The sequence below is a fragment of the Tympanuchus pallidicinctus genome, unplaced genomic scaffold (assembly GCF_026119805.1).
Source record: "Tympanuchus pallidicinctus isolate F22 unplaced genomic scaffold, pur_lepc_1.0 scaffold19, whole genome shotgun sequence".
Lineage (NCBI taxonomy): Eukaryota > Metazoa > Chordata > Aves > Galliformes > Phasianidae > Tympanuchus > Tympanuchus pallidicinctus.
Genome location: NW_026294710.1, coordinates 14,887,146 through 14,910,899, shown reverse-complemented (window position 1 = coordinate 14,910,899; position 23,754 = coordinate 14,887,146). Strand labels below are relative to the sequence as shown.

The following is a 23,754-nucleotide window of genomic DNA, read 5'->3' as shown; positions in this document are numbered from 1 at the left end:
ACTGTGGCTCAGCAATTCACAAGCAAAGGCAAATCCTATTTCCTTGTTCCTGCTGCTTTGACAAACAGTGTCAGGAAGCAAGTGTTGGGGGGGAGAGGAGGAGAGATGGTGGTGTTAAATATTTATGGCATGTTTTGGTTCCTTACTTGACAAACTATAATACACTATCCATTTTTAATTTGATGTATCAGAGCAAGCACTTGTTACCAATTTGAAGAACAGCTCGCTGTACCAGAGCTGAGAGTGGATTGAAGTTGAACGAGATTTCACAGAAAGACAGGACTGAGGGTGTGTGTCTGCCTGCTGCGCTTAGCCAAGCTATCCTGGAGGATAGCTTTTTTTTTCCACTCCTGCCCATTAAAAACCCAGTGGCACATAGAGGCCAGGAAAATTTCCTTCCAAATCCCCTTCAGGTATTTCAGAGACTGCAGCAGCATGAAGATCTCTGACAGTGAGCAACCAGGAGTGGTTACCATCTAGTGCTTGTTTTGTGTAAACAATTTGTTATGGCTCAGTGTGGTTCCTGGTGGACAGACATCATATCAAATAAATTAAAAAATGTGATGTAGGTATAAGTCAGTGCTGTAAAATAGTCTTGAAAAAGTTTTCGCAGCTCATGCTCTATGAGGACTATGGGTGTAGGAGAGCAAATGGTTGCAAAATGGTGGGACTGGCTCTTTCTTATACTCTGAATAGGTGACTTCATAAATACGCCTTCTGCTACCCAAAAAACTTCTGGTCTTCCTGTCTCTGCTGAGACAAGGAAGAACACAGCCAAAATATGTGCAGGATCCCCATCACTCTGGACTCAAATCATAATAAGAAGCCTGTGGGACAGTATATCCTACTTGATCCTGAGCTTGAGGCATACCACTTTCTGGTTGGCCTCTGCATGACATTTGAGGGAGGCAGGATCAGTCAGATGAGACTGCTGGTGCACCATGACTGCCCTCCATGGGCATCGCTATTCTTTCAGCTTGGGCACCGTCTCATGAAGTGTTCTCAGCTCTCAGAGTATTGCTGCAGTTTTGCACAGAAGCAGTGAGGCCATAACAGTTTCTCATCTTATCGTGAACATCCTCTGATTTTTAATTTTTTTGTTACACTCAGAATCTTGTTATGGGCAAAAGGGGAGCACAACTTGTGTATGAAGCCAAGGACCTGTTGTAAATCTCATTTGTTTCATTTTGAAGTAGTAACAGGGTAACCAAAATACAACAAAAATATGACTAGTCTAGTTAGAATGAAATTAAAGCAGTCTAAATTTTCTAAATAGTAAAAGACACATCAGTCACAGTGAAACCCAGCTCAGGCCATGGCAGGCAAAGTGCCATCTGGAGACCTGATGATATCAGGCCAGTTCAAAGCCTATGGTTTTCCACTAGTATTGTAAAAGCAATGTTTGACAAACTATTTTTATCTCTGAAAAGCACTCTCAACCTACTGGTCTATCCTGTTTGTAGAAGAGGACAGGCTGTCCAAGTGACTGCTTTTTCCCTCTATCTCCAGGTGTCTGTCATGTGTGGAGAGCCCTTACCGGTGCCACTGGTGCAAGTACCGCCATGTCTGCACTCATGATCCCAGCACCTGCTCCTTCCAGGAGGGACGAGTCAAGCTGCCTGAGGTAGGCAGGGGCACATGCTGTGTGTGAGGACTTCTCAGAGATCATGAGATGATGTAGCCTTTTTGTTTTGCTCAGACCAACAAACCATGAAACCTTCTCCAGCTCCAATCCCACCCTCTCCCTGTTTGGCTTGCCCTCCACAAAACCCTCACTTTTCCCTCCAGATCTCCTCTTCCTCATACTGAAACCCATTTGAAAGATGGTGCTCATCCCCAAAGTGTTGGCACATCATGCAGAGAAGCTCTGCCCAGTTACACAGCTGTCTGTCAACAGCAAAGTGCTGATACCTGCAAGCTCTGCTGAGAGCCGTCATATACTGGGTCATAGTCCTTGTCAAGATATAGCCAGTGCTTGTGTGCTGTTGGGACTAGCAGGGCTTGGTGGTGGCTTCCATCCAAAAATAAGGCACAACCATAGGGAGTGTTCCACCTCAGGAAGCCATTGCATCTACCAGCAGTGGATGACAAGTCCCTGACTGGAAGCAAGAGGAAATACTGGTCATGCATTTTCATCTAGAGAGAAGAAGAGGATGGTGCCTCTAAGCAAATCTCCAAGCTACTGAGATCTGGAGAGTATTTAGAGCTATGAAAACAATGGCAGTGTATTTCAGCAGTGCTTCGAGGATGTTGGTGGCTTTGTGTGTTTAGTGTCTAATGGCCAGTCCACCAAACTGCTTCCAACAGAGGCCAGGGAATGCTTCATTGCCAGTCTCTGAGCTAGAGCTGAACTGGACCTTGGGGCTTAATACAGAGCTGGCTGCTGCACTGCAAATGCTGTCTGGCTGTATTGTAACTAATGAGCACTTGCAGACAAGTGGAGCTCAGGAGAATACAAATAGGAAGCCACTTAATTACTTCCTGGTCAGGAATGGTCTGAAAGCAGGAATGGCCTGTCTGGTAAATGACCCGAGATGGCTCGTTGTGTGCCTGGCCCAAGGGACCAGTACCCATTAATAGATCTGATATCTGCTGAACCACTGGGCACAGAGGCAGCTGCTGAAATCTCCATCGACGTGCGCTGCATTTGGAGGCTGAAATCCACACTTCTCCCTGCACTGCTTGCTGGGTCTTGTGTTCTTAAAATATTCCCTTGCCTATCCCCCAGCCTGTGCCCCAGGCAACCCAGTTTGTTGCACCAAAGGACATGCTTGTAATGGTTTCACACTCCTATGGCATCCACTGTCCCCTCCCACTACTCCCTTAACATATGTGCTGGTTGAGATGTCCTGGAGCAGACATCCTGAACTGCACAGGCGTTGGGACAAGTCATAAATATTCACGAGCAGGGAGGTTGCCAGCTCTTTGTCTAGCAGGATTCAGCATTTGCTGTTAACCTGCTGGAAAACTCACTGAGAGCTTAGAGGGTGGATATTTGATACCCTCTGCTTGGTGTGAAGCGGTGCAGAAGGCAGTCCAGGGTTCAGCCCTATTCCAACTAAAAGGAATCTATTACCTTGCATACCTCTCTCTGGTGATCAGCGATAGAACCCACAGGAATGGCATGAAACTGTGACCAGGGAAGCTCAGTTTGGATATGAGGAGAATGTTCTTTAATTAGAGGGCTGTTGGGTATTGGAAGAGTCTTCCTGAGGAACTGGTCATGTCACTGCTGGAGTTCAAGAAGAATTTGGACAATGCTTTCAGCCAGCTGGTCTGATATTTGGGTGTCCTGTGTGGAGCCATGAGTTAGACTTGGTGATCCTTATGAATCTTTTGCAACTCAGAATATTCTATAATTCTGTAAAGCCTTTGGCAGAATCTGGTCAGTTTTGGTAGATGCAGTTCTCTGTATCTTCCACATCAGGAACTGGAGGTACCTCACTTTCTAGAGCAGATGGTATTTGCTGGGGCACCATCTCATCATTTATCTCCTCTGGCAAACCTCTGGCAGGCTTTATGCACTAAGCACAAGACTCATCTTCCCAATTCCCATCTCTTCTCTCCTCCAGCCACTGCACATGGAAGACCTACAAGTGTCAGTGCATCTCCACCTGCCTCAGCTTTGTTGGTATTTCTGACTTTTGTTTCCATCAGAAAGATCTTCATCATCCCAGTTCCATAGGGAGAGAATCATCTGGTTTTTACTCTATTCCCACTAAGATCTTGTTCTGAAGAACTGGGGAAGAGGCAGTTGACTTGCAGCCTTCTCTAGACCTCCACCTTTGAGCACACTTTTTCCATCACTGTATGACCTCTCATTGGGTTTCTTAAAGGTGCCAACTTCAGACAAAGAGACAGTTCAAATCTGAGAGGATTTGTCTGCTGATTCTTTCTGTCTTGTATCCCCTTTAATAGATGTTTTTCTACTGAGCTTCAAATACTCACACTCCGATCTTGCAAAGCATCAAGTAAGTGTTCAAACCCTTAAAAGACAACTATTGATCTACAAGGACTGACAGCATCATGACATACAGGTACATTCCAGTGGTCATTGCTAATGATGGTTTCAGCCCCTTCAGCTTCTGGATGCAGCAAATCCACATCTGGGCACAAACCTCTTTCTCATGGGAGACATTTGGTTGTCAGCTGCTCAGTTCAGAGCTATTTTTACTATCTGCTGCACAGATTAAACACTTCCCAGCACTGGAAAGAGTGGATAGTATCTGCAAAAATAACGACCTTGCAAAATTGAAGCTATCAGTGACAGCTTTCTGCTTGGCAATGTGAGAAATGTCTTGTACCTTTAGAGTCGTTCTCATTGCTGTCTGAGGCTCTCAAAGACAATAGAACAGGGGAAGGACAGCATCACCAATACATCTTGACAAATGCATATTTGCCTTCTCTGCATGGCCAGACAGATTTTGTCAAATTACACTTCAAACTTTATCAATTTACACTTTTGACAAATTACAAAATAAATGCTGTGCATACATCCCACACTTCTCTTAAGAAGCCATCTTCTCACTGACTCATCTCTACTGTTTTTCAGTTTCGCCTTTAGTTCTTTCCTCTTCTGCCCTATACTGAGCTTATTCATTGAGTTCCCTGAACAGCAGAAACCATTTGGTACCTCGAAGCCAAGCCTGGTTCTCCCTTGCCCTTTCAGACCTCCACCCACTTCTTGATGATGTAACATGACTTGGCAGGTTAACAGGGCTGAGGTGCACTTCCAGCCCTCCCAAAGCTGTCTTCAGTAGAGCTCCCAACAACTGTGAGTGGGTCTGTTTTTAATGGCTTTTCATCTCCATCTGCAAAGCTCCTTTTCTCTGCAAGTACTTTTACTCCTTAAGGATGCAAAAAGGGTGTGTTCAGCACCATCTGGATATGAGTGCCTCTTAAACCTGGAAGTCTTGAGGACATGCTGATAGGAAACTACTACAAGTGTGGGATGGTTGGACCATCCCATTTGCAGTCCTTTCCTGAGACTACAGAGCAGATTAGCATGGCTGGCTTCCAGGATCATATGGTCTGCTTGTCCCATGAATCTCTCTGCCAAGCAAATAAATATTAGTGCTACTTTGTCACATGAATCAGGGCCAGAAATTCTCTCCCTCTGTAGTCATCGTTATTGGCATGCCAAGCCTACTCCCCTCTCTGACACTATGATTTTTACTTTCCCTTTGCTGACACACCTACCTCTGGGTGATTGCTTTCTCTCTTTGCCTGTACAGCATCTCACTCTTGAGTAGGTTGAGGCTTCCCACTCTCCAGATGGTCTGATTGAACTGGTACCCATCGCCCTGAGACCAGCAAGAAGCACAATGAAGGAAGCCTTATGCCCTTCTGCACTTCTGACTCCACCATTTCCTTAGCATACCTCACCAGCTTGTGGATTTCCATGAGTTCAGCCTTACTGTCTTTCAAGTCTTCTTCATGTACACAGAAAAAGAATTCGTGATTTATTTATTTTTTTCTTTTTCTTGAAGTATGAGTTCTCAACTAGTGCAGAACACAGGATGAATTTGAGACTGACCCTGGTGGAGAACAGAAGGATGTTGGCCATTATCCATGCTGATCAGAAATGAAAATGCTGTTTATCTTCATATAGTTAGTGACCTACTGTCTAAAGGAGCTTTTGAACCATACTGAGGACATTTGTGATCAGCCAGTCCTGGGCTAGGACAAGGCAGCTGCAAAACCAAACCTTTCTATCACCCTGCAAAACCAAACCAAAGGTGACAAATAGGATAAAGAGGCACATCCCACACTGTCTGCAAGAAGCCAGGATTTCATACCTGTCGTTTGTTCAGTACTTGGTGAATCAGCTCTGCCCATAATGGAGCTGAATCAACTGCTTTTGGTGCCTTGGGAAAACCTGTGTTTGCTCCTGGTTAAGAACTCCAGCATGGTCGTAAAGCAAGAGTATTTATGATTATGGTGCTGAACTCAATCAAATGGGGTTGATGATGTCTCTGGATGATTTGTGGCAGAAATACTACACCTTGACATATAATTTCCCTTTACAGCAGGTTTTTGAAAGCCAAGTGCACTCACTTGAAATATACTGTGTGAGTTCTTGCTTTATAAAAGGGAGCTGATATTATTGCTATTGGAGGCAGGAAGGGAGTGAAGGATGAAAAAAAGATGTTTTAATACTTACGTGAATTTTTTTATTTCTTTGTTGTTGGTTTTGTTTTGTTTTTTTCTTTTTCCTAAACAAAGCAGGTAGTAAAGATGGAGAGAATCACAGTCTACAGAAGGGATCAGGCTGTGTCTATATTTGTTTCTTGCACATTCTGTTTCCCCTTTTGACATTTGTTGTTGACCACTGCAAAAGTCATGCTGCAGATCCAGCATTGCATTGTGAAGCATTGCATTGCAGCCTAACGACCGATTAAATCAACCTTTCCTTATTGACACAATCACAAAGTAAGAGCTCATTCATTCTCTCTGTAAATAGAAAAGGCAGCCAATAAGTATTGGAGGTAAACTGAGGCACAGAGTATTATACAAATTGATATGAAGTGTGATAGGAATTAATCATGCCTGATGTCTGTTACACCTGGTCCAAGTGGCATAGTTCTCATGTCAGCATTTCCCAAACATCTGCACAAGTCTGGGCTGGGGGTAAAATGGAACAGCCTACTTGAGTTGGTGGGATAAAAGATTAAGTCTTCTTTTGTGCCATCTTCTGAAAGATGAACACTATCTTGTTCTAGGCCTTGCAAGGATTTTAGCTTTGTGTAGGGGAAAGAGAGGGAAAAAAAGGCAAAAGCGAAAAGCAAGCCTCGATAACAAATCTGTTATCCGCTGGATTTAAAAGATACATAATCATTTAATTACCTTGAAGGAGGTTTTCATCTTTCTCTGCTCAACCGATTTGCGTGTGCCTGTGTTTTTCTTCCTCCCCCAAACAAGCTTTTTATTAAAAGGATTTTCATCTGCTGCCTGAAAAGAGAAGAAAAGATCTCGCACCAAAGTGTTTTATGTAGAGTTGTACGTGCTAATGACAGTAAAGCCCACATAAAAGAAGCAACTGCTTCAAATATTAATTTGTCAAAAGCGGTAGAAAGCTGTGTGAGCTGCATGCTGGCGAGCAGCTGCTGGAGAGCAGAGTGCTGCTTTGCCTGGTGCTCGCTTTGCCTCTTGCTGAATGAAGAGCTGTGCTGGCAGCCTCTGCAAAGAAATGCGCTGGTTTGTTGCTGCTTGTTCCTCTTGGGGGAAAAGAGCGAGACAGGAGGGAAAAAAGAAGGCAAGGAGAGATAGTGACAGATTGATCTGAGCTGGCAGACACCTATATTTCCCTATTATGGAGTTTTAGGGAACTCAGCAGCATCCTACCCATCATGCTGGTGCATCCCAGCCTGGCTCGGGGAAATGCTTTAGACAGTCACCATGTCACAGAACGGGCAGGTCCTGAGGGACCCCAAATTATAGAATGGCTTCGGTTAGAAAGGACCTTAAAAGATCATCTAGTTCCAAACCCCCTGCCATAGCCTGGTTGCCACCCACCAGAGCAAGCTGCCCAGAGCCCCCATCCTTCTTGGCCTCTAAATGACTCCAGGGATGAGGCATCCACAGCTTCTCTGGGCATATGCCGTTCTCTGGGAGGAGCAAAAGGAAAGTGCCCAGCTCTTCCTAAAATGCATCCCTGCATAAATGCCTGAGTGGCTGCATAGAGGTGGGGTTTAACACCCCACGGGCCACCTGATAAATGTGGTGAACTCTCTGCTCCCTTGTATGGACAAACCTTCTGGCAATGCATCTTCAGTTGTTGCTGTGGCAACTGCTCTGTTTCCCTCCTACTTCTGTTTCCAGCCTCTGTTAACTCGGCTAGAGAGGTGGCTTCTGGTGGCATCAGTTTGGGGAGGAGAGGAAGCCCACCCCTGCTCAAATTAATGTCTCAGGGGCACTAGTGACAGCTGCAGGGAGGTCAATACCGGAGCACCGAATAGTTCCCCGCTTGTTGATTATCCACTCACTTATTCTAGCACCTGTCTATCATTAAGGGGAGGTGTAGTTTCTATGGAAACTGCAGAAACCTGCTGCATGCAAGCGATGTGAGCAGGAAGGGGACCAGCAGGAGAGGTGAAGGGACTGGGAGCAGCTCTAGGCAGGCAGCAGGGAGCATGCAGATCCTAACAGAAAGAATCTGCACCCCATGCAGCTAAGATCTGGCATAGCACTGCATGCATTTGGTGCAAGTATTTGCGTGCAAGCAGCATGAGGGCTTGGTGTTCATCAGCTGCTTAGCTCACAGGAGGGTTTCCAAGTGTGTGATGGAGTCTGGTCTTCTTGACATCCTGTCCAAGGGGTGGCAGAGGGGATCCAGGAGGAGTATAGTTGTTGGTTTGGATCGGGTTGTAGATCAGGACTGCCTGCTGATTTGGAATTTCAGTCCTTGTTCATTGTTTAAGCATTTTTTCAAGAAGCAGAAATGTGATGTGTTGAGGATACCTCCACTTCAGAAGCAGTCATTTAAACAATTATAAGAAGAAATTACTATGGAGTAGGTTGCCCAGAAAAGCTGTGGGTGTCACATCCCTGGAGCAGTTCAAGGTCAGGTTGAATGGGGCTTTGGACAAACTGCTGGCAAAGTGGATCACCTAATTCCAGTGTCCCTTATGGCATGGGCATTGGATATAGGTGATTTTTAAGGTTATTTCCAACCAAGCCCTTCTATTAAATTAAACACACAAACTACAGACAAGGCAGAAATCTTTCCCCTTGTTCATGTAGGCTGTTCAAGCATGGCAATAGAAGGGAATGCTGCTCAAGGGAAGTATCAGGCATTATTTGGGGCCGTGGGTTTCATTTCAGCAGATGAGAGTTTCATTTCTAGCTCTGAGTTGGCTTGGGCACGTTCACATTTCTGTGCCTCTGCATCTCTCAAATCCTCTTATGATTTGGCTAAGCACTTTCTGTTAATAGGTGCTTGTGCAGTACCTGGAGCTGTGGTCTCAGTGGGGGCTGTTCATAAGTCTCTGAGCATTTGCAGATTGGATACTTTGCTTTCGTGAGAAGCCATCGCTTGCACTGATTTAAACTGGTGAAGAAGATGGAAGGACTGTATGTGGTTTGTTCTGTTGTTTTTCTGGCTACCTTTTATCACCTCTGAGACTTTCTATTCCATCATCCTCCAGCTAGTGGAGGAAAAGGATAACTTATGCATTCACTTTTAGCAGGTTTTGTGGAGGTAGATTTGCAGAAAATCTGTCCTGATACAGGGCAACTGTATCATGTCTCTGTTGAGACTGGGAAGCAGACCACAACAAACTGATGAATGATGGATAAAGTCCTCTCTGTGAGCTGTTCATCTTCCATCGATACACACATTTTTTCACTTTGGGTCTTTGGATATAGCCTCTCCAACCATGAGATATATTTGTGTAATTTCTTGGAGCAAGTGAGGGGAATTTGTTTGAATGTAGATGTGAGAAGCATCTGATACTCAGTACAACATGTTATTCATACCAGCTGGGCAGTTCATCTTTGTAATGCAAGATTATTTATCCCACAGGACAGAGTGATCTCAGAATGCAACGGGGTAATATTCATCTGTCCCCTTGAAATAACATCAAGAACAGCTTATGTTGTTTTGATAGCTTGAGTCAGTGCAATGCCATTGCAAAGCCTCAAGTGACTACAGGAATTTCTGGCTATCTGGACATCTGTTAGGACTGCTGGTCATCTAGTGACACTCTGAAATTGGAGGGAAAAATTGTTACCAGAGAGGAAAGACAGTTCCCCTTCAGTCTTTGCAAAGGGTGATGGGTGGCCTGTCTCTCAAGAAGGAATTTTTTGCTTTTCTTCATTGCAGTATCATCTGCATTCACTGATTTGGAATGTGAGCTTCTGGGACCTGGCCAAGGGGAAACATTGTCAGGATGTTGAAGCCACAGATAAGTAGTAATGCTGGACTGTGGCTCCTGCCTTGACTGGGACATCCAAGAAGCTGAGCCCAGAACCTCTTTTCCCTGTCTTGTCTTTGCACATTGTCCATTTGCTTTGGCTTGGATGTTATCTCATGCTGTCACAGATCTCAGTGAGGAGGAGGGTGATAAGAGCCATGATATCACTGTCCTGACATTGTGCAAGCCAGGGTATTATGATTCTCTGGACTTCTGTCCTGGTATCCAAAGGAAGCAGGATTGCATCAACATGGTCTGTGTGTGTTCATCCAGTGCATCTGTTACTCAGTCTCCTCTGTTGATTTCTGAACTCGTTCATTTGCAGCCTAGTTGGGCCAAAGATTTGAGCTTTCAAAGATATTAAGTTCCTACAAATTTTGCAAAATATGGGAAAGTTAAAAAAGAGACTTTTCTTTCTTTCTTATGAAAAAGCACTATAGTTTGTGCTCAACACTTTAACTAGACAGCAGAAATCCCCTTACGAGAGTGCTACCAAGTAACTTGTTGTTTCAGAAGGAGCATTGGTTGGTTCCTTTATGCAGAAATCATTTGTGGGCAGAAATGTATGGAAAACCTAATTTTGTTAAATGACATGTTGATGTCATCAGTAGTCATGTAGATGACCAGTAAGGAGTGCTATTGTAATGCTGACACTTTAGAGACTCGTTGGTATGATGGTGCAGAGTATGAATATGCAGTGCTTTGTTATGCATAAAAGATCTTTAGAACCTCAGACTTAAGTCCTTACAGAAGGGCAGAAGAAGTCCCACTGGATAGAAGGATGCAGTTTCATAGAATATAAATAAAGAAGGTAGGCATTAATGCTTTGTAAGCTGATTGTGCTCAGCTGTTCTCTGCCCCATGCTTTCTGTGGCTTTGCACAATACAGTTTCACCATGTGTGATATCTTAAAAGGACTGGCTTACCTAAGTAGGGTTTTTATTTCACAAGTGTCACCCTCCTCAGTGCACACACTCATACTTCTTATGATTTCAAAACCAAGCATTTGTCACTCAGGAAACACCAGAACTGAGATTGCTTCCACATCTCTCCTTTGAGCAGATGTACCTAATGACACCTAAACACCTACTTTTATTTTCTCTGGTCCACACTCTCCATCCAATGACCAGAAGGTTCCTGCTCTCCTGATCATCGCTTTTCCTTCTGAATATGTGTCAAAAAGACAAAAAGCTGAAGAAAAGCTAACGTTGTGTCTCTATTTAAAAAGGATTAATGCAGAGCTTTGCTAATTATGGCAGGCTGACCTTGATCCTGGTGAAATAATGGACCAGCTGAGAAGGGCTCTATTAATGAAGTATTAAAGGAGGGTAAAATCATTAATGCTGATCAGCAGAGATGTGTGGACTGACTTCAGAGGCGGAATTGTCTTAGGTCAGGATCCAGCTCTCAGAAGACTTGGGCCACTTCTCAACACGGCCTGCATGGCCTTGGGGCATCACTTTGCTCCCAATCAATGGGATTCAGCAGTGAGCCACATGAAAGGAGGTTGGTTATCTTCATTTAACTCTATCTGTTCTTTGGTGGCCAACTTCAGTCATTGCTCACTAGCTTTCACAGCACTGGAACCAGGGATCTAAGAGGCAATGGCAGATGAGCGAATTTGATCTGATGGTAGTCCTCTATTTAGCAGTGATGTCTATGCAAGTCACCACTGAGGTATGCAGCTGCTAGAGTGGGCAGAGCTTAAACAGGACCATATCTCCCCCACAGACTGAGCTCCAGCTTCCGAATCAGCCACCTTTTCCCAAGCACCAGAATCACTTGCAGTATCTGACAAAAGAAAGCTGTTTTTTGATCCTGACTGCGTGGAAGACTCTTAACTAGAAAGTAACCACTAGAAGTGACAGCTATGCAAGGACTCAATTACCCCTTTGTTGTCTCTGCAGATGTTTAGACTTTCCATAAATCCTGTTGCTTTCTCCTCATCAGCTGCCTTTAAAGTTCTGAGCATTTTCTCCCTGTGTTATTACTTTTGCTGTGCCAATAAATAAGTACACCATCAATCAAACTAACAGCACTGTAAACTTAAGAAGTGAAGATAAAATATATGGTGCATTAAAAAATTCTTTGACTGGGTAAGCTTTTTGTAGCTGGTTTGATTGCTGCTGGTGCCGATGTAAATTTGGGGAAAATATGTCCAGAAATTTATGAAGCTTGGAGTCCTGCCTGCAAAACATTGACCTGATTCCACTTTATAACCTAATAACGTTCCCCAGCACTGTTCGTGTAAATTTTAAATATAATTTTATGATGCTAGGAATTAGTGGTGTAATAATGTAAACACAACATGGACTATAACTCACCCCTTTGCTCCTGTAATGCCAGGCCTGTGGCTGCTTTGTTCTCCAAATTACCGTGGGCCTGGGAAGTTGTGTGAGGGTTTAAAAGTGATTCATCGTTGGAACCAACTTGTCATCCAAAGCTCTCTGCAGCAGTGCAGGGCAGCTGATAAAGGAGTGACTGATTTTGCTTGGGCAGCTCTGACCCAGGGCGACTGTATCAAGGTGCAAGAGAGAAATTCAGGCAACATATTGCAGGCAGTCCCTGCTGCCTCTCATATGGCAATGTGATGTTTTCCTGCTTTTTATCCAGGAGAAATCTGATTACTCCAAAATCAATGGCAAAAGGTCTGTGTACACGATTTCTTTCATTTTTTCCTACTTCTTTTCATTCCTTTCCTTTCTCTTTCCTTATTGTTGTTGTTCATTGGCTCGGTTTTGATTTTTTTAAATGATTTTTAATCTAATCTAAGAAACAGGGCGTCCAGATGCTGTGGCCTAGATGTTTTTATAAAGAACCAATCCATGTCTCTCAAATCTTACCTTACTGGATTGATTACAGTACAGAGTGGGCGGGTGAAAAAGCCATTGCGTTGCATCTTAGTAGAACAGATGGATTAAAAAAATAATTATTATTTACATAATACATGAGTAAATAACAATCTGAGTGTCATTTGCTGTGGGATCCAAAAGGTCTTGAGCGAGGAATAAACAGTTCTCACTTAGATCATGTGATAGTGTTGGATATTTGGAAAAAAAATCTCTTCAGAAAGAGTGGTGAAGCATTGGCACGGGGTGCCCAGGGAGGTGGTGGAGTCACTGTCCTTGACGGTGTTCAAGAAGAGGGTAGATGAGGCATTGAGGGACATGGTTAGCGGGCATGGTGGGGATGAATTGATGGTTGGACTTGATGAGTCTTGGTTGTCTTTCCAACATTACTGATTCTGTGATTTTATGTTTCTTTTGGGTAAGATGGCTCAGACAAGCACAGAGATGGCAAGTATGAACAAAGGATGTATAAAGGAAAGTTTTATTAACAAAACAAACAAAACAACAGCAACAACAACAAAATGACACTGAGGATGAAGAACTGGAAATTGATGTCAGGAAGAAAAGTGAGCTAAATGTAGTGAGTTTTAAAGTGAAGGAACTGATGCTGGATATCTGGATCTGGATAATGAGAGTTCTCTTTTGGGCCAAAAGAAAAAAAAAGAATGAAAAATAGTTTTGAAGAGTTGGCTTTCTCAGCAAACATGCCTACAGAGCAGTCAGCAAAAGATGGGCTCTAGTTTCCTTCTGTAGAAAGTGGAGATCCTCTCAATGCCACCAGTGATCACGAGGGAGCAATATGAAGCAAAAATATGAAAGCTTCCCTCATGTAGATGCTCTGGATGAATCATACAATCATGGAATCAATGAAGTTGGAAACGACCTCCACCATTATCCAGACCAACCATACACCTACCACCAATATTTCCCCAGTAAACCATGTCTCCTAGTACAACATCTAAATGTTTCTTGAACACAAGAAGTGCACAGGAGAAGACACATTAACTGAGAGCCTAGTGAAGGGCACAGGCTGCTAACAGATGGATGGATCATTGTGAAACCCTTGTTTCCCTATAGGATGTCTGCATTTCATATAATTATAAAATGGCTTGGGTTGGAAGAGATCTCAAGGATCATCAAGTTCCAGCCCCCATGACACAGGCAGGGTTGCCAGCCCCTAGATCATGTGCTTGATTAGATTGCCCAGGGCCCCATCCAACCTGGCCTTAAACACCTCCAGGGATGGGGCATCCACGACCTCTCCTGTTCCAGCATCTCACCTGGAACACCAGCATCACTCATTCTCTCAGTAAAAATCTTCTCCCTGACATAAAAAATAAATCAAGAAAATGGAAAATGTTTTGGTGAGATCTGGGCTCATGGTACTGGCCATAAATAGCATACTAGAACTGTACTAAATAATTTTAGGAGCAACCCCATGCAATATCACATCATCTACATGTTTCATACCTGGGAAACAATAACTCAGTATTTCTGATCCGTCTCCAGTTTTGACTGTGAGATAACATGATGAGATTCCCAAGAAATCATAACTAGACATGTATGGGGCATTATGAAGGAAGCAAAGCAATTAGCTCAGGGCTAAGACCACACAGCCTCTGAGAGATTTCATCCCACACTTTAGCAGAGTCTTCTTGAGTGCATCTCCGGATGCATTCAAGGCCAGGCTGGATGTGGCTCTGGGCAGCCTGGTCTGGTGGTTGGCGACCCTGCACACAGCAGGGGTGGTGCAACAAGATGATCATTGTGGTCCTTTTCAACCCAGGCCATTCTGTGATTCACGATGGCACTTCACTGGGGACTCATTCAGGTATAGCAGTGATGAGGGCTGTAACACTTGTATGAGAGAGAAGGAGACGGGGGGCTCTCATATTGCTGAGACTTCGTTACTTCTGCTACAGCAAAACACGTTTGAGGCATTCTATGAGGAGTTATAAATAAGGAAAATTAAACTAGCAACAATCCAATGAGTGCAGCTCATTTCTTGTGGTGTTTTCACTACAAAAGCTCTCTGACTTGATAACTGGCAAAATTTGGTGATTTGAGGAGTGCATCACTGCTGATATGAGTAATTGGCAAGAGTGGAGGATATTATTTTTAAAGGGTTGACTCATTTGGAAGCATTTAAGGAATAGAATGAAGCGACACACACAAAATTAATCAACAAGAGTCAGCTTTCACATATGCCCTGCTACAGATTAAACTGGATTTTAGCTCCTCTGGAATCTGAACCAACTCCCCTCATAGGGGAAGGCTTAATTTGTTATATCCCAAAGACAAATGGCATAGAATTGTGCCTTTCCTTTATACAGTAGTTGATAATGGGTGCTTTTACTTCCCATCCATGATGTAAAAAACTGCTCTTCCAGCATAGGTGATGCACACTGCAGAGAAAGGACAAAGAGAAATTGATCAAAATTGGCAAGGACCCTTCTGCTTGCTTCCTGCAGCAGGGTCATCTCCGAGCAGGTTGATGTTGTACCCTCACATTTATAATCCTGAGCAGGCACCCAGAGCTGACTGGGCAAGGCTTGTCACAGGCTACAAAATGAGTTGTGTTTGAATTTGAACCCAGAGCCTAGTCCAAGTTCTTAGCTTTTATGCAGCACATCACCTAATGAAATTGCCTTTTTCCCCCCGTTTCAATTAGAAAGAACATTAGGTCAATCAGATAAAGCCACATTGGGAGGATTTCCTCTTTATGGCGCTTGCCTCTTCAATTATCTATAATGAACTTCCTCACAGCACTGCAAAGCTTTTTATATGCAAACGAATCCTGTTTTGGGGCTGCCACAATCACTGCTTGTTAATGAACTTGAAACAAGTGTTATCGGAAAGGTTACAGCACCAGTGGTGGGGGGAATGGGATAAAGCTAAACAAGAAAGACCAGCTTGCAGAGCTGGGATTGGCCTGCAGGTAACATAGTTGACTATCTTCAACTCCCGTCCTCCAGTCCCCTTCAAAGGCTTTTCTATTTGACAGACATCAGGCAAAATGCCCACTCTTGGGACATGGCTGCTCAGCAGCAGATAGGGCTTTCCCATCCTCCTGTCCCACTGATTCACTCTGCCAATGCGTCTCTGTCTCTCAACCACTCTAGCTGGGGGAAGAAAATAATGAAAAAGATGGTGCCAAGGTCTGTTCTTATGCCCAAAGAGAGAAAGGGAGCTAATTTGTAGACCCTGGAACATGTTGGATAGGCAGGATTGTGCAAGAGAAAATGTGCAGGTGTGGAAGATATAAGGTCCCAAAAGGTATTTACATATGGTGTCAGGTGGAGTGATCACAACTGGACATCTCACACTTACTTTAACATAGCCCAGACCACTGGGGTGGTCTTTCCCCTGTCCTCTGGGGTGTTACTGGGCTATATCACATGGGGTCAGGTTATGCCTCACTTCCTTAAGCTGAATAGCTACTTAACCCTGCAGCTAACCTACATAAATGCCTTGATAGGATAAGAGCATTGAACCCAAGGCTAGAAGGACTTTCTACACTGTCCACCATTGTCCTCCTGTTAAGAGAAACACTTCAAGTTCAACTATTGTGTCTCAGCATTAGCAGTTCCCTGGGAATATTTTGTCATGGCGCGGGACAACAGCAAGAGCAGGGAGTGTTGTAACAAGGTGTAGCTCCTCAGGGATTCCTGAGTGTCTCACCAAGCCTCCTTCTCCACTGCTTCTGTCTTGTGTCTTGTGATGGAGCACAAAGTTAGTGAAGTGCTGCACAACACCAGAGCTCCAAGACAACAGAGAAACACTGTGTTAGAACTCATCACTGTGCAACAGATCCAAGATAATTCACCTTCATTATGCTCCAGTGACTGTGTGCTGGGCTGTCCGTGTTCTGATGTTAGCTTGGGCAAGGCAAATTGAAATCCATTGGCAGTTGTCAAGTACTTACACCATTAGCATCCACCAGTAAGCAAAGATAAGAAATCAAGTTGCCCCAGAGCTCTTAAATCCCCGGTAGCAAAGACAGACAGGCACTCTTTGGGCACTGAGGAAGGCTTCCACACTTCATTACAGCTGCGTGTTGGGTGGATGCTGTGGATTTTCTTCCTGCCCCTGGCCACGGATCAGCTCACACCCACAGTGTGATGATTGATATCTCTTGTAATTCTGTTTCTGGTTGGTCTAAGTGCAGATGTTACACGTCTAATCCATTTCTTTATCTTCCTAAGCTGTTTGCTTCAGTAAAATGTTTCCACCATCTGCTCTAACAAGCTCCCAGGCTCTCATAAGCCATAAACTCCATTTCCAAGCCCTTAAATTCCTTTTCTTATTCTTCAGCCCTGGATCAATATTTGTATCTTCTTGTTGTCCACTGTCACAACTACAGGTTAAGCATGTATCTGTTTAGGTAGAAGTTCTCCCTGTCTCTGCTTGTACCAACTGAATCTGACTGGGGTTGCTCTTGGGATGGCGACTATTTAAGGAATCCCATTTTACATAAAAATGACTTGGATTAGCAAGAAAAACACTGTAGTAATTTCCCAAAGGATTGATAGCTTCCAGTGGTCTAATGGTGCCATGAAGAAGCAGTGCTTTGCTGCTGTAACTAAAGCTGTGCAAATTCATCTCACTTTGAATACGGCTTTCTCCATCACAGATTTGGGTGCCCAGCCTGCTACATGGCTGAGTTAACCACATCCACCAAGCACTGAGCCTTTTTGGAAACAATTGCAAATCTTTCCTGGATATCTTCACACATATTAAGTAAGAATCGTTTTTTGGGAAAATAATATAGGTATTATTTTATATATAATAATTTTTCTGTCCCTTTCTAAGCCAAATCAAATTATCTTTTAAATAGCCCAGACTCTGGTTTACAGCGTCATGCTTGAGCTAGCTGGATCTGTGCCTTTTGTGCAATGGCACATTGGTTTTTTTGGTGGAGGCAGGGAGTTTTGCTGTGATTTTGTGATTTCTTCACTTCTTGTGCCGTGGCATCGTGACCAGGCAAAGTCCCTGAAGAGGGCAGAACTGCTTTTCTACTACCTCATTAATGGAGCAGGCATTAAGAAGCACCAGAAGTAGCATTCTTGGGTCATGAAAGTCAAGGGTCTCCAGTGAGAAAAAGGAGATGGGAAAAGTCTGTAAAAGCACTCCTTCCTCACGTGTTTATCTGAGCCTTCTCAGTAATACCCCACGAACCCTTTGTAATAGGCTGAAATGGAGGGAGGAACAACAGCTTTGTAAAAGTGAGAAGATCGAGGACTCCACACAGGTTTGGGAAAATCATGTGTTGACTTATTGCGTGGTATTCTTTCTCCCCAGGACTGCCCACAGCTGCTGCAGGCCGAGAAGATCCTGGTGCCAGTGGAAGTGATCAAACCGATCACGCTGAAAGCCAAAAACCTGCCCCAGCCACAGTCTGGCCAGCGAGGCTATGAATGCATCTTGAACATCCAGGGCAATGAGCAGCGGGTGCCCGCCTTGAGGTTCAACAGCTCCAGTGTGCAGTGCCAGAACACTTCGGTGAGCAAGCCCTGCTGCCTGTGGCATGTCTGGGAGGGCAAAGGAGGACCATGAGTGCTGAAACCTTGTCTGCCCATATACCCAATTCCAGCTAAAGTCAGGGGAAGACTGGTTGGTAGATTGCAAACTACCTCTTTTGCTCCTTAAGTTTGGCTTGCATTAACAAACAGTAGTGCTTCATCCTTGGATATCCCAGCATTTGGCCATGCTGGAGCTCCTTAGCCACAGCCAATATACATTATCTCATGGTTAAATGCCTATACCCTGATAGTGGCACATCCTTATCTGTATTCAAGATGGTTTCTGAAAGGACAAATGTTAAAGTCAACACTGGTAATTAATGTTATAATGAGAAAATTGGTGATAGCCCATAAAAATCCACATAAACAGTTGAACAGGCACCAGCAATGGGTCCAAGATAAGTTTGAGCCAAACCTTCCCCACCCACTGATCCATCCCATGACCTCTGGTTAATCCCTTTAACACCTCCATTTCCCTATCTGCAGTGCAGAGCCACTAAATCTCTTCGCCAGAGCCCTCTGTGAGTCACAGTGGTGCTGTCACTACAGAAATATCAATCCTTGGGGCAAACACTGGCATTGCTGCCAGGAGCTGTGAGTGTGTGTGATGGTGGTCTTATAACACTGCTTCTCCAGAGGTTTCTCCATCAGATTCATGTCTCCTAGATGTGCATTTGAGTCATTCTCATTGCTATTACGAGATGATTTATTAGCCAAAGAGCTAATTACAGGCTTTAGCCACTTCACTGCAGCTCTGCCACTCCATGCTGGGCAGGGTTTGTTAAAATCCATCACAACATATTCTGCTGCATTAAGCAGCGTACTGAAGATTACAGGCAGTTCACACATTTCATGATCTGTTGCAAAAAGCACTGTTCCCAGTGATGTTGTCATATTTGCTCTTTTTTCCCTCTCCTCCCTGATTGTCATTATTGTTTAGTGGCCTGTGAGCATCCAGATTTCCACAGAAATGAAGGGGTTGGGAAATTGAGAAGGCTTTGCACTTTCTTAAAAAATTATTTTTTTTTTTCAAAACAGTGAAACCCTGTGACTGAAGGAAGATTGTATAGACCTGCGAAGAAGTCAGTAGTATAGACCTGTCCAAAAAGTCAGTGCAGCCACCCTTCAGAGTCATTAATTATCTGGCATAAACAGAGTGATTTTAAGTATAATTGGGCTAAGTGAGAGACTGACTGCCTCAACAATCCTAGAGAGTCTCTTTCAGCCTCCTAGTTTGTGTTATTCAATAATTTAACTTGGTTTTGAGACATAATGGTGACCGTTCTCATACTACCTGCACGCTTCAAGAGGCTGCTGGTACCTTGGACCAGAGAATTTGGATTCACTGAATTCCTGGATGTATTTGCTAATGGGATGCCAGAGTGCTGTAACAACATTGTGTTGATTTTTGCATTTGTTTTGCTGCCAGAGCACTCTACTCCTGAGCTGTGCAGCGTGGCAGGACAGAATGTCACACCTATGTCAAAGCAGTCCATGACCTCTCTGATGAGCATTGCCTGTAGTATTCCTGTCCCTTGTTAGATGATGTCTCAAGTAGGCTTCTGTCTTGTCAATGGGGATAATCTTATTTTGGACTAAACTTATCTCTTTATTCTCCTGCATCATCCGTCTTCTTCTCTCTTTCTCCCTTTTCTTCTTTCTTTTCCCTTCTTTTCCCCTTTCTGTTTTCCCCTCTGCTTTCTCCTTCTTCTTCTTTCCCCTATCTGTTTCCTCTCCTCTCCTCTCCTCTCCTCTCCTCTCCTCTCCTCTCCTCTCCTCTCCTCTCCTCTCCTCTCCTCTCCTCTCCTCTCCTCTCCTCTCCTCTCCTCTCCTCTCCTCTCCTCTCCTCTCCTCTCCTCTCCTCTCCTCTCCTCTCCTCTCCTCTCCTCTCCTCTCCTCTCCTCTCCTCTCCTCTCCTCTCCTCTCCTTTTGTAAATGTAATTTGATTTCTCTGACTCAACTGTCTCTTTACTCCCTGAGAAATGTTTTATTGCTGCTCTGAATTTCCTAGACAGTAAAAAAAAAAAGAGAGATGGAAGGGAGAACCAGACAAAAGAAAGAAACATTCACACAGGCACACACACACCAAAAAAAAAAAAAAAAAAAAAAAAAGAGGAACAGTAAAGCCCCAGCTCTGTTTGAGCAGGTAGCCAAGGACACAGACAATAGAGAAGGAGTACTGTGGGTATGTCTCCATCATGATTATTTTCTTTCCTGCCAAAATTAGCATTCAGTCTGGAGCCACTGTGCTGCAGTGAGCCTCTGCTCTGAGGGTCACCTGGCTTTAGAAGCAGACGTATGAGCTTGTTTGCAAATTGAATCAGCCCCCTTCAACAGAGCTTTTTAGTCAGCAGAGTTGCTAGATGAGAACTGAACGTAGCACCTGCATTGCAGGCTTGGAGAAGGTCCAAAGCAGGGTGGGTGGATATGTTGTGATGTTGTGTCCCTGAAGGGATGCTATCCTGCCAGCAGATCTTTTGGAGATGCATGCTAGACTAAGCAATCATTCTTGGCTTGTTTTCCTTCATAAGACTCAAATCTATCCCCTCCCATCACACAGTAGGCACCAATGAGCTCAAATTCAGCTTTTGCAGAATATCTTCTGCAAAATTCAAGAGATTTCCTTTTGGGAGCAGGAAAAAAACCTTTATTTTTGCTCTTGACTGCCCGCTCCCTCAGGACCTAAACCAGGGTAGCAAAGATCAGAACCACATCCTTCCATCTTAAGCAGGAGCTTTTCCAAGTGGCTCCAAGCTCAATTAAGAGGTGTTTTAAAGATACCCAGGTGGGACCAGCTTATCTGATAGTCTGTCGGTAACGTCATATTCAGCACTGATGGTGCCTAGGTGCTTGGTCCAGTCAATAGCCAGCTCTGTATCTTTCCCTGTCTTTCCCAGAGATGTTTCATTTGATAACAGCAGTAAGTCACTGCAGACAGCATGCTTTGGGACAGTTATTGTTCTTGTCAAGTGATTTGAGCCTCTCAGCTCTGGGCTTTGTCCTCTATCACACCACCCAAGGCACACAATTATCACTCAGTGAGACCCTGCCTGCCATTCCTTATTGCACTTATGATAGCTCTGCCGATGTCTGGACACAGAGTGATGGGAGGAAATGAAAAGGAGGAGAGCTAAGGAGGCATATAAATAAGTAAGTAAAAATGTCAGCAGAAATGGCTGGAACTGCTAGATCTATCAGGTCAGAGAACAGTCTCCCCAATGGGAAGCACTAGTAGACTCAGCACTTACAATCAGTCCAATACAGTCAGCAAATTTCAGTGTAAGAAACAGGGAGATTGGTGAGAGATGACCTGCCTGACCATGCCATGATCACTGCTGTTACCAGCTTCAGTGATCTAAGCGTACATGCTTGCTTTGTGTGAGCCTGTCCCTTGTCTGGTCTTGGCACTTACAAGCAGCACAGGCTGATTTCTAGCAGTGGAATACCTGCTGATGATTTGCCCCATAGCCTTTCACAGGTCTGTGTGCTGTGAGACCCAAGGTGGTGCAGCTCAAAATGCTGCATATCTCAGGAGTAGGAAAAGCAAATATGTGATGTAGTTGCACTACAAGATCTCAGAAGTGTTTGACTCTGTGTCATGGCTCACAAAGGAGAGTGAGAAAATAAAAACAAAGACAGAGCTGGGGAAAAAAAATAAAAGAAGAGCACTATTCACAAAAATCATGGGAAAACACACTTATGAGTGGCCGAAGGCAGATGAGAACAGGGACGAGTCATACCTCAAATAGAATATGTAACTTACCAGTCAAGATGTGGACTCGATGTAGTGAGTGATGCAGAAACACAGAGGTTTGATCCTAGCTCTAGTAAGCAAAGAGTCCAAAGAAATGGGATGTCAGTGGGCATGAGGGTTTATGCCTCCTGCTTATGGCTGGAAAATTGATGCCAAGAGGGATTAAATGCTTTGCATGGGGTCACACCAAGATCTGGTAGCAGTGACAGATACAGAATTTAATCCCCAGGCCCCAGATCTAATCATAAAATTGGTCTTTGTGCTGTTAGGGAAAGCAAAGTAACACTCAATAATAAAATGCTGCTTGCTTGCAGATGCTTCCCTGCTGCTGGATATGTCGCAATATATCTGGAGGTACATCATGTAATCACTCTTGGTTTATTCATTAGAATCATAGAGTCATAGGATCATAGAATCATAGAACCACAGAATTTTAGAATCATAGAATGGCTTGTGTTGGAAGGAACCCCAGAGGTCATCCAGTTCCAATACCTCTGCTGTGGGTAGAGTTGCCAGCCTCTAGATCAGGGATTAGATCATGTTGCCCAGGGCTCCATCTGATGTATAGTCCTAAATGTGCCCTAAACAAACTACCAGAAGTCTTTGCTTTATGATATAACATCTCAGGATGAGATGTTACATCCCTATGCATGGCTGTGCAGTCACACAAGCCACAGCTTCACTGGTCTGTGAAACTGAGTTCCTTTAATGTAGGGTGCTTGTTAACTGGATGCCCAGAGGAGCTAGGAATTTGCAGATTACTGAAAAGCAAAACATCTATCTAGGCAGTCAGCTAATGTTTGCATAGCTGTTATAAATCTGATAGCTGTGATTTTTGCAGCTATACTCTCAGCCTGAGGGTAGTAAACTTCATGGTGAACTTCCAGGAGACAAACAGTTGATGTGTTTATAGTGGCTTGTGCTCAAAATGTTAAGCTGCTAACAGAGTGGCAAAGTGGCCAAGTAATGTGATGGGCTCAGCCCTTGTTGTAAGAATATCTGATACCAGCAAAGATTTCAAGAGACAAAGAACTGGTGCTGCAGAGTTAAAAACACAATGTGCTGTTCCTTTGAATTACAACAGCTCCTTCCAGCAGCTTTTTGGTATTTCCTGATGAGATCCAGCCTTCCCTTCTGGAAAGCAGCGTCTCTTTCTCAGTTTGGTCCTCTCAATTCCCTGTAATTTTCTACTTTCATTTGATATGCATATTGGGAAACCAGATTTTGCAGTCTTCAGGATCAGGTTTATATTTTTTGAGCAATTTTGCCCGTGCTGGAGGAAGTTGTGCAAGGCAAAACATAGGAAACAGCCTTAATGATCTGAATGCTCATAGCAGGAGTATCCAGGAATCTCTGCTGTGAGTTCTACAGATGAACACATCAGCCCTTTTTTCTCCTCTGAAATGTATTTACATCTTATTGTTACAGCTGAGCAAATCCTTTTCAAAGGCTCCTCTTGAGTTCAACAGACTTTGAACAGAGACCACAATGAGTTAGAAGCTCCTGTGGTCTGAACAGGTCAGAGCATCTACTCCTTGGTACTTGGCAAATTGCTCTGTTTTGCTGCTGTGCAGCCCACAAGCTATCTGGGCATGGCAACATGAGCATCCTCCTTCCAAGCTCCATCTGGCTTCATCCTTGGATCTCTTCCATGGGGATCTTGCGTATTCCCTCACATCCATTTCCAGTTCTGGCTCAATTCAGCTGAGCTAACA

The 23,754-nt window shown here is 44.0% G+C and overlaps 1 protein-coding gene across 6 annotated transcripts in view; it reads left to right on the top strand.

Moving 5' to 3' along the window:
* Nucleotides 1-23,754, top strand: part of PLXNA4 (plexin A4) — a 445,689-nt gene that overhangs the window by 336,070 nt on the left and 85,865 nt on the right. For 3 of the 6 annotated variants that reach the window (XM_052680712.1, XM_052680714.1, XM_052680713.1), the window contains exons 9-10: nucleotides 1,510-1,624; nucleotides 18,065-18,265. In XM_052680712.1, coding sequence (XP_052536672.1) covers nucleotides 1,510-1,624; nucleotides 18,065-18,265 — 316 coding nt within the window. Of the gene's footprint in view, nucleotides 1-1,509; nucleotides 1,625-1,788; nucleotides 5,201-5,489; nucleotides 7,759-9,823; nucleotides 10,591-18,064; nucleotides 18,266-23,754 lie in introns of those variants that run through there. The other 3 variants (XM_052680716.1, XM_052680715.1, XM_052680717.1) reach the window with 3 other exon arrangements.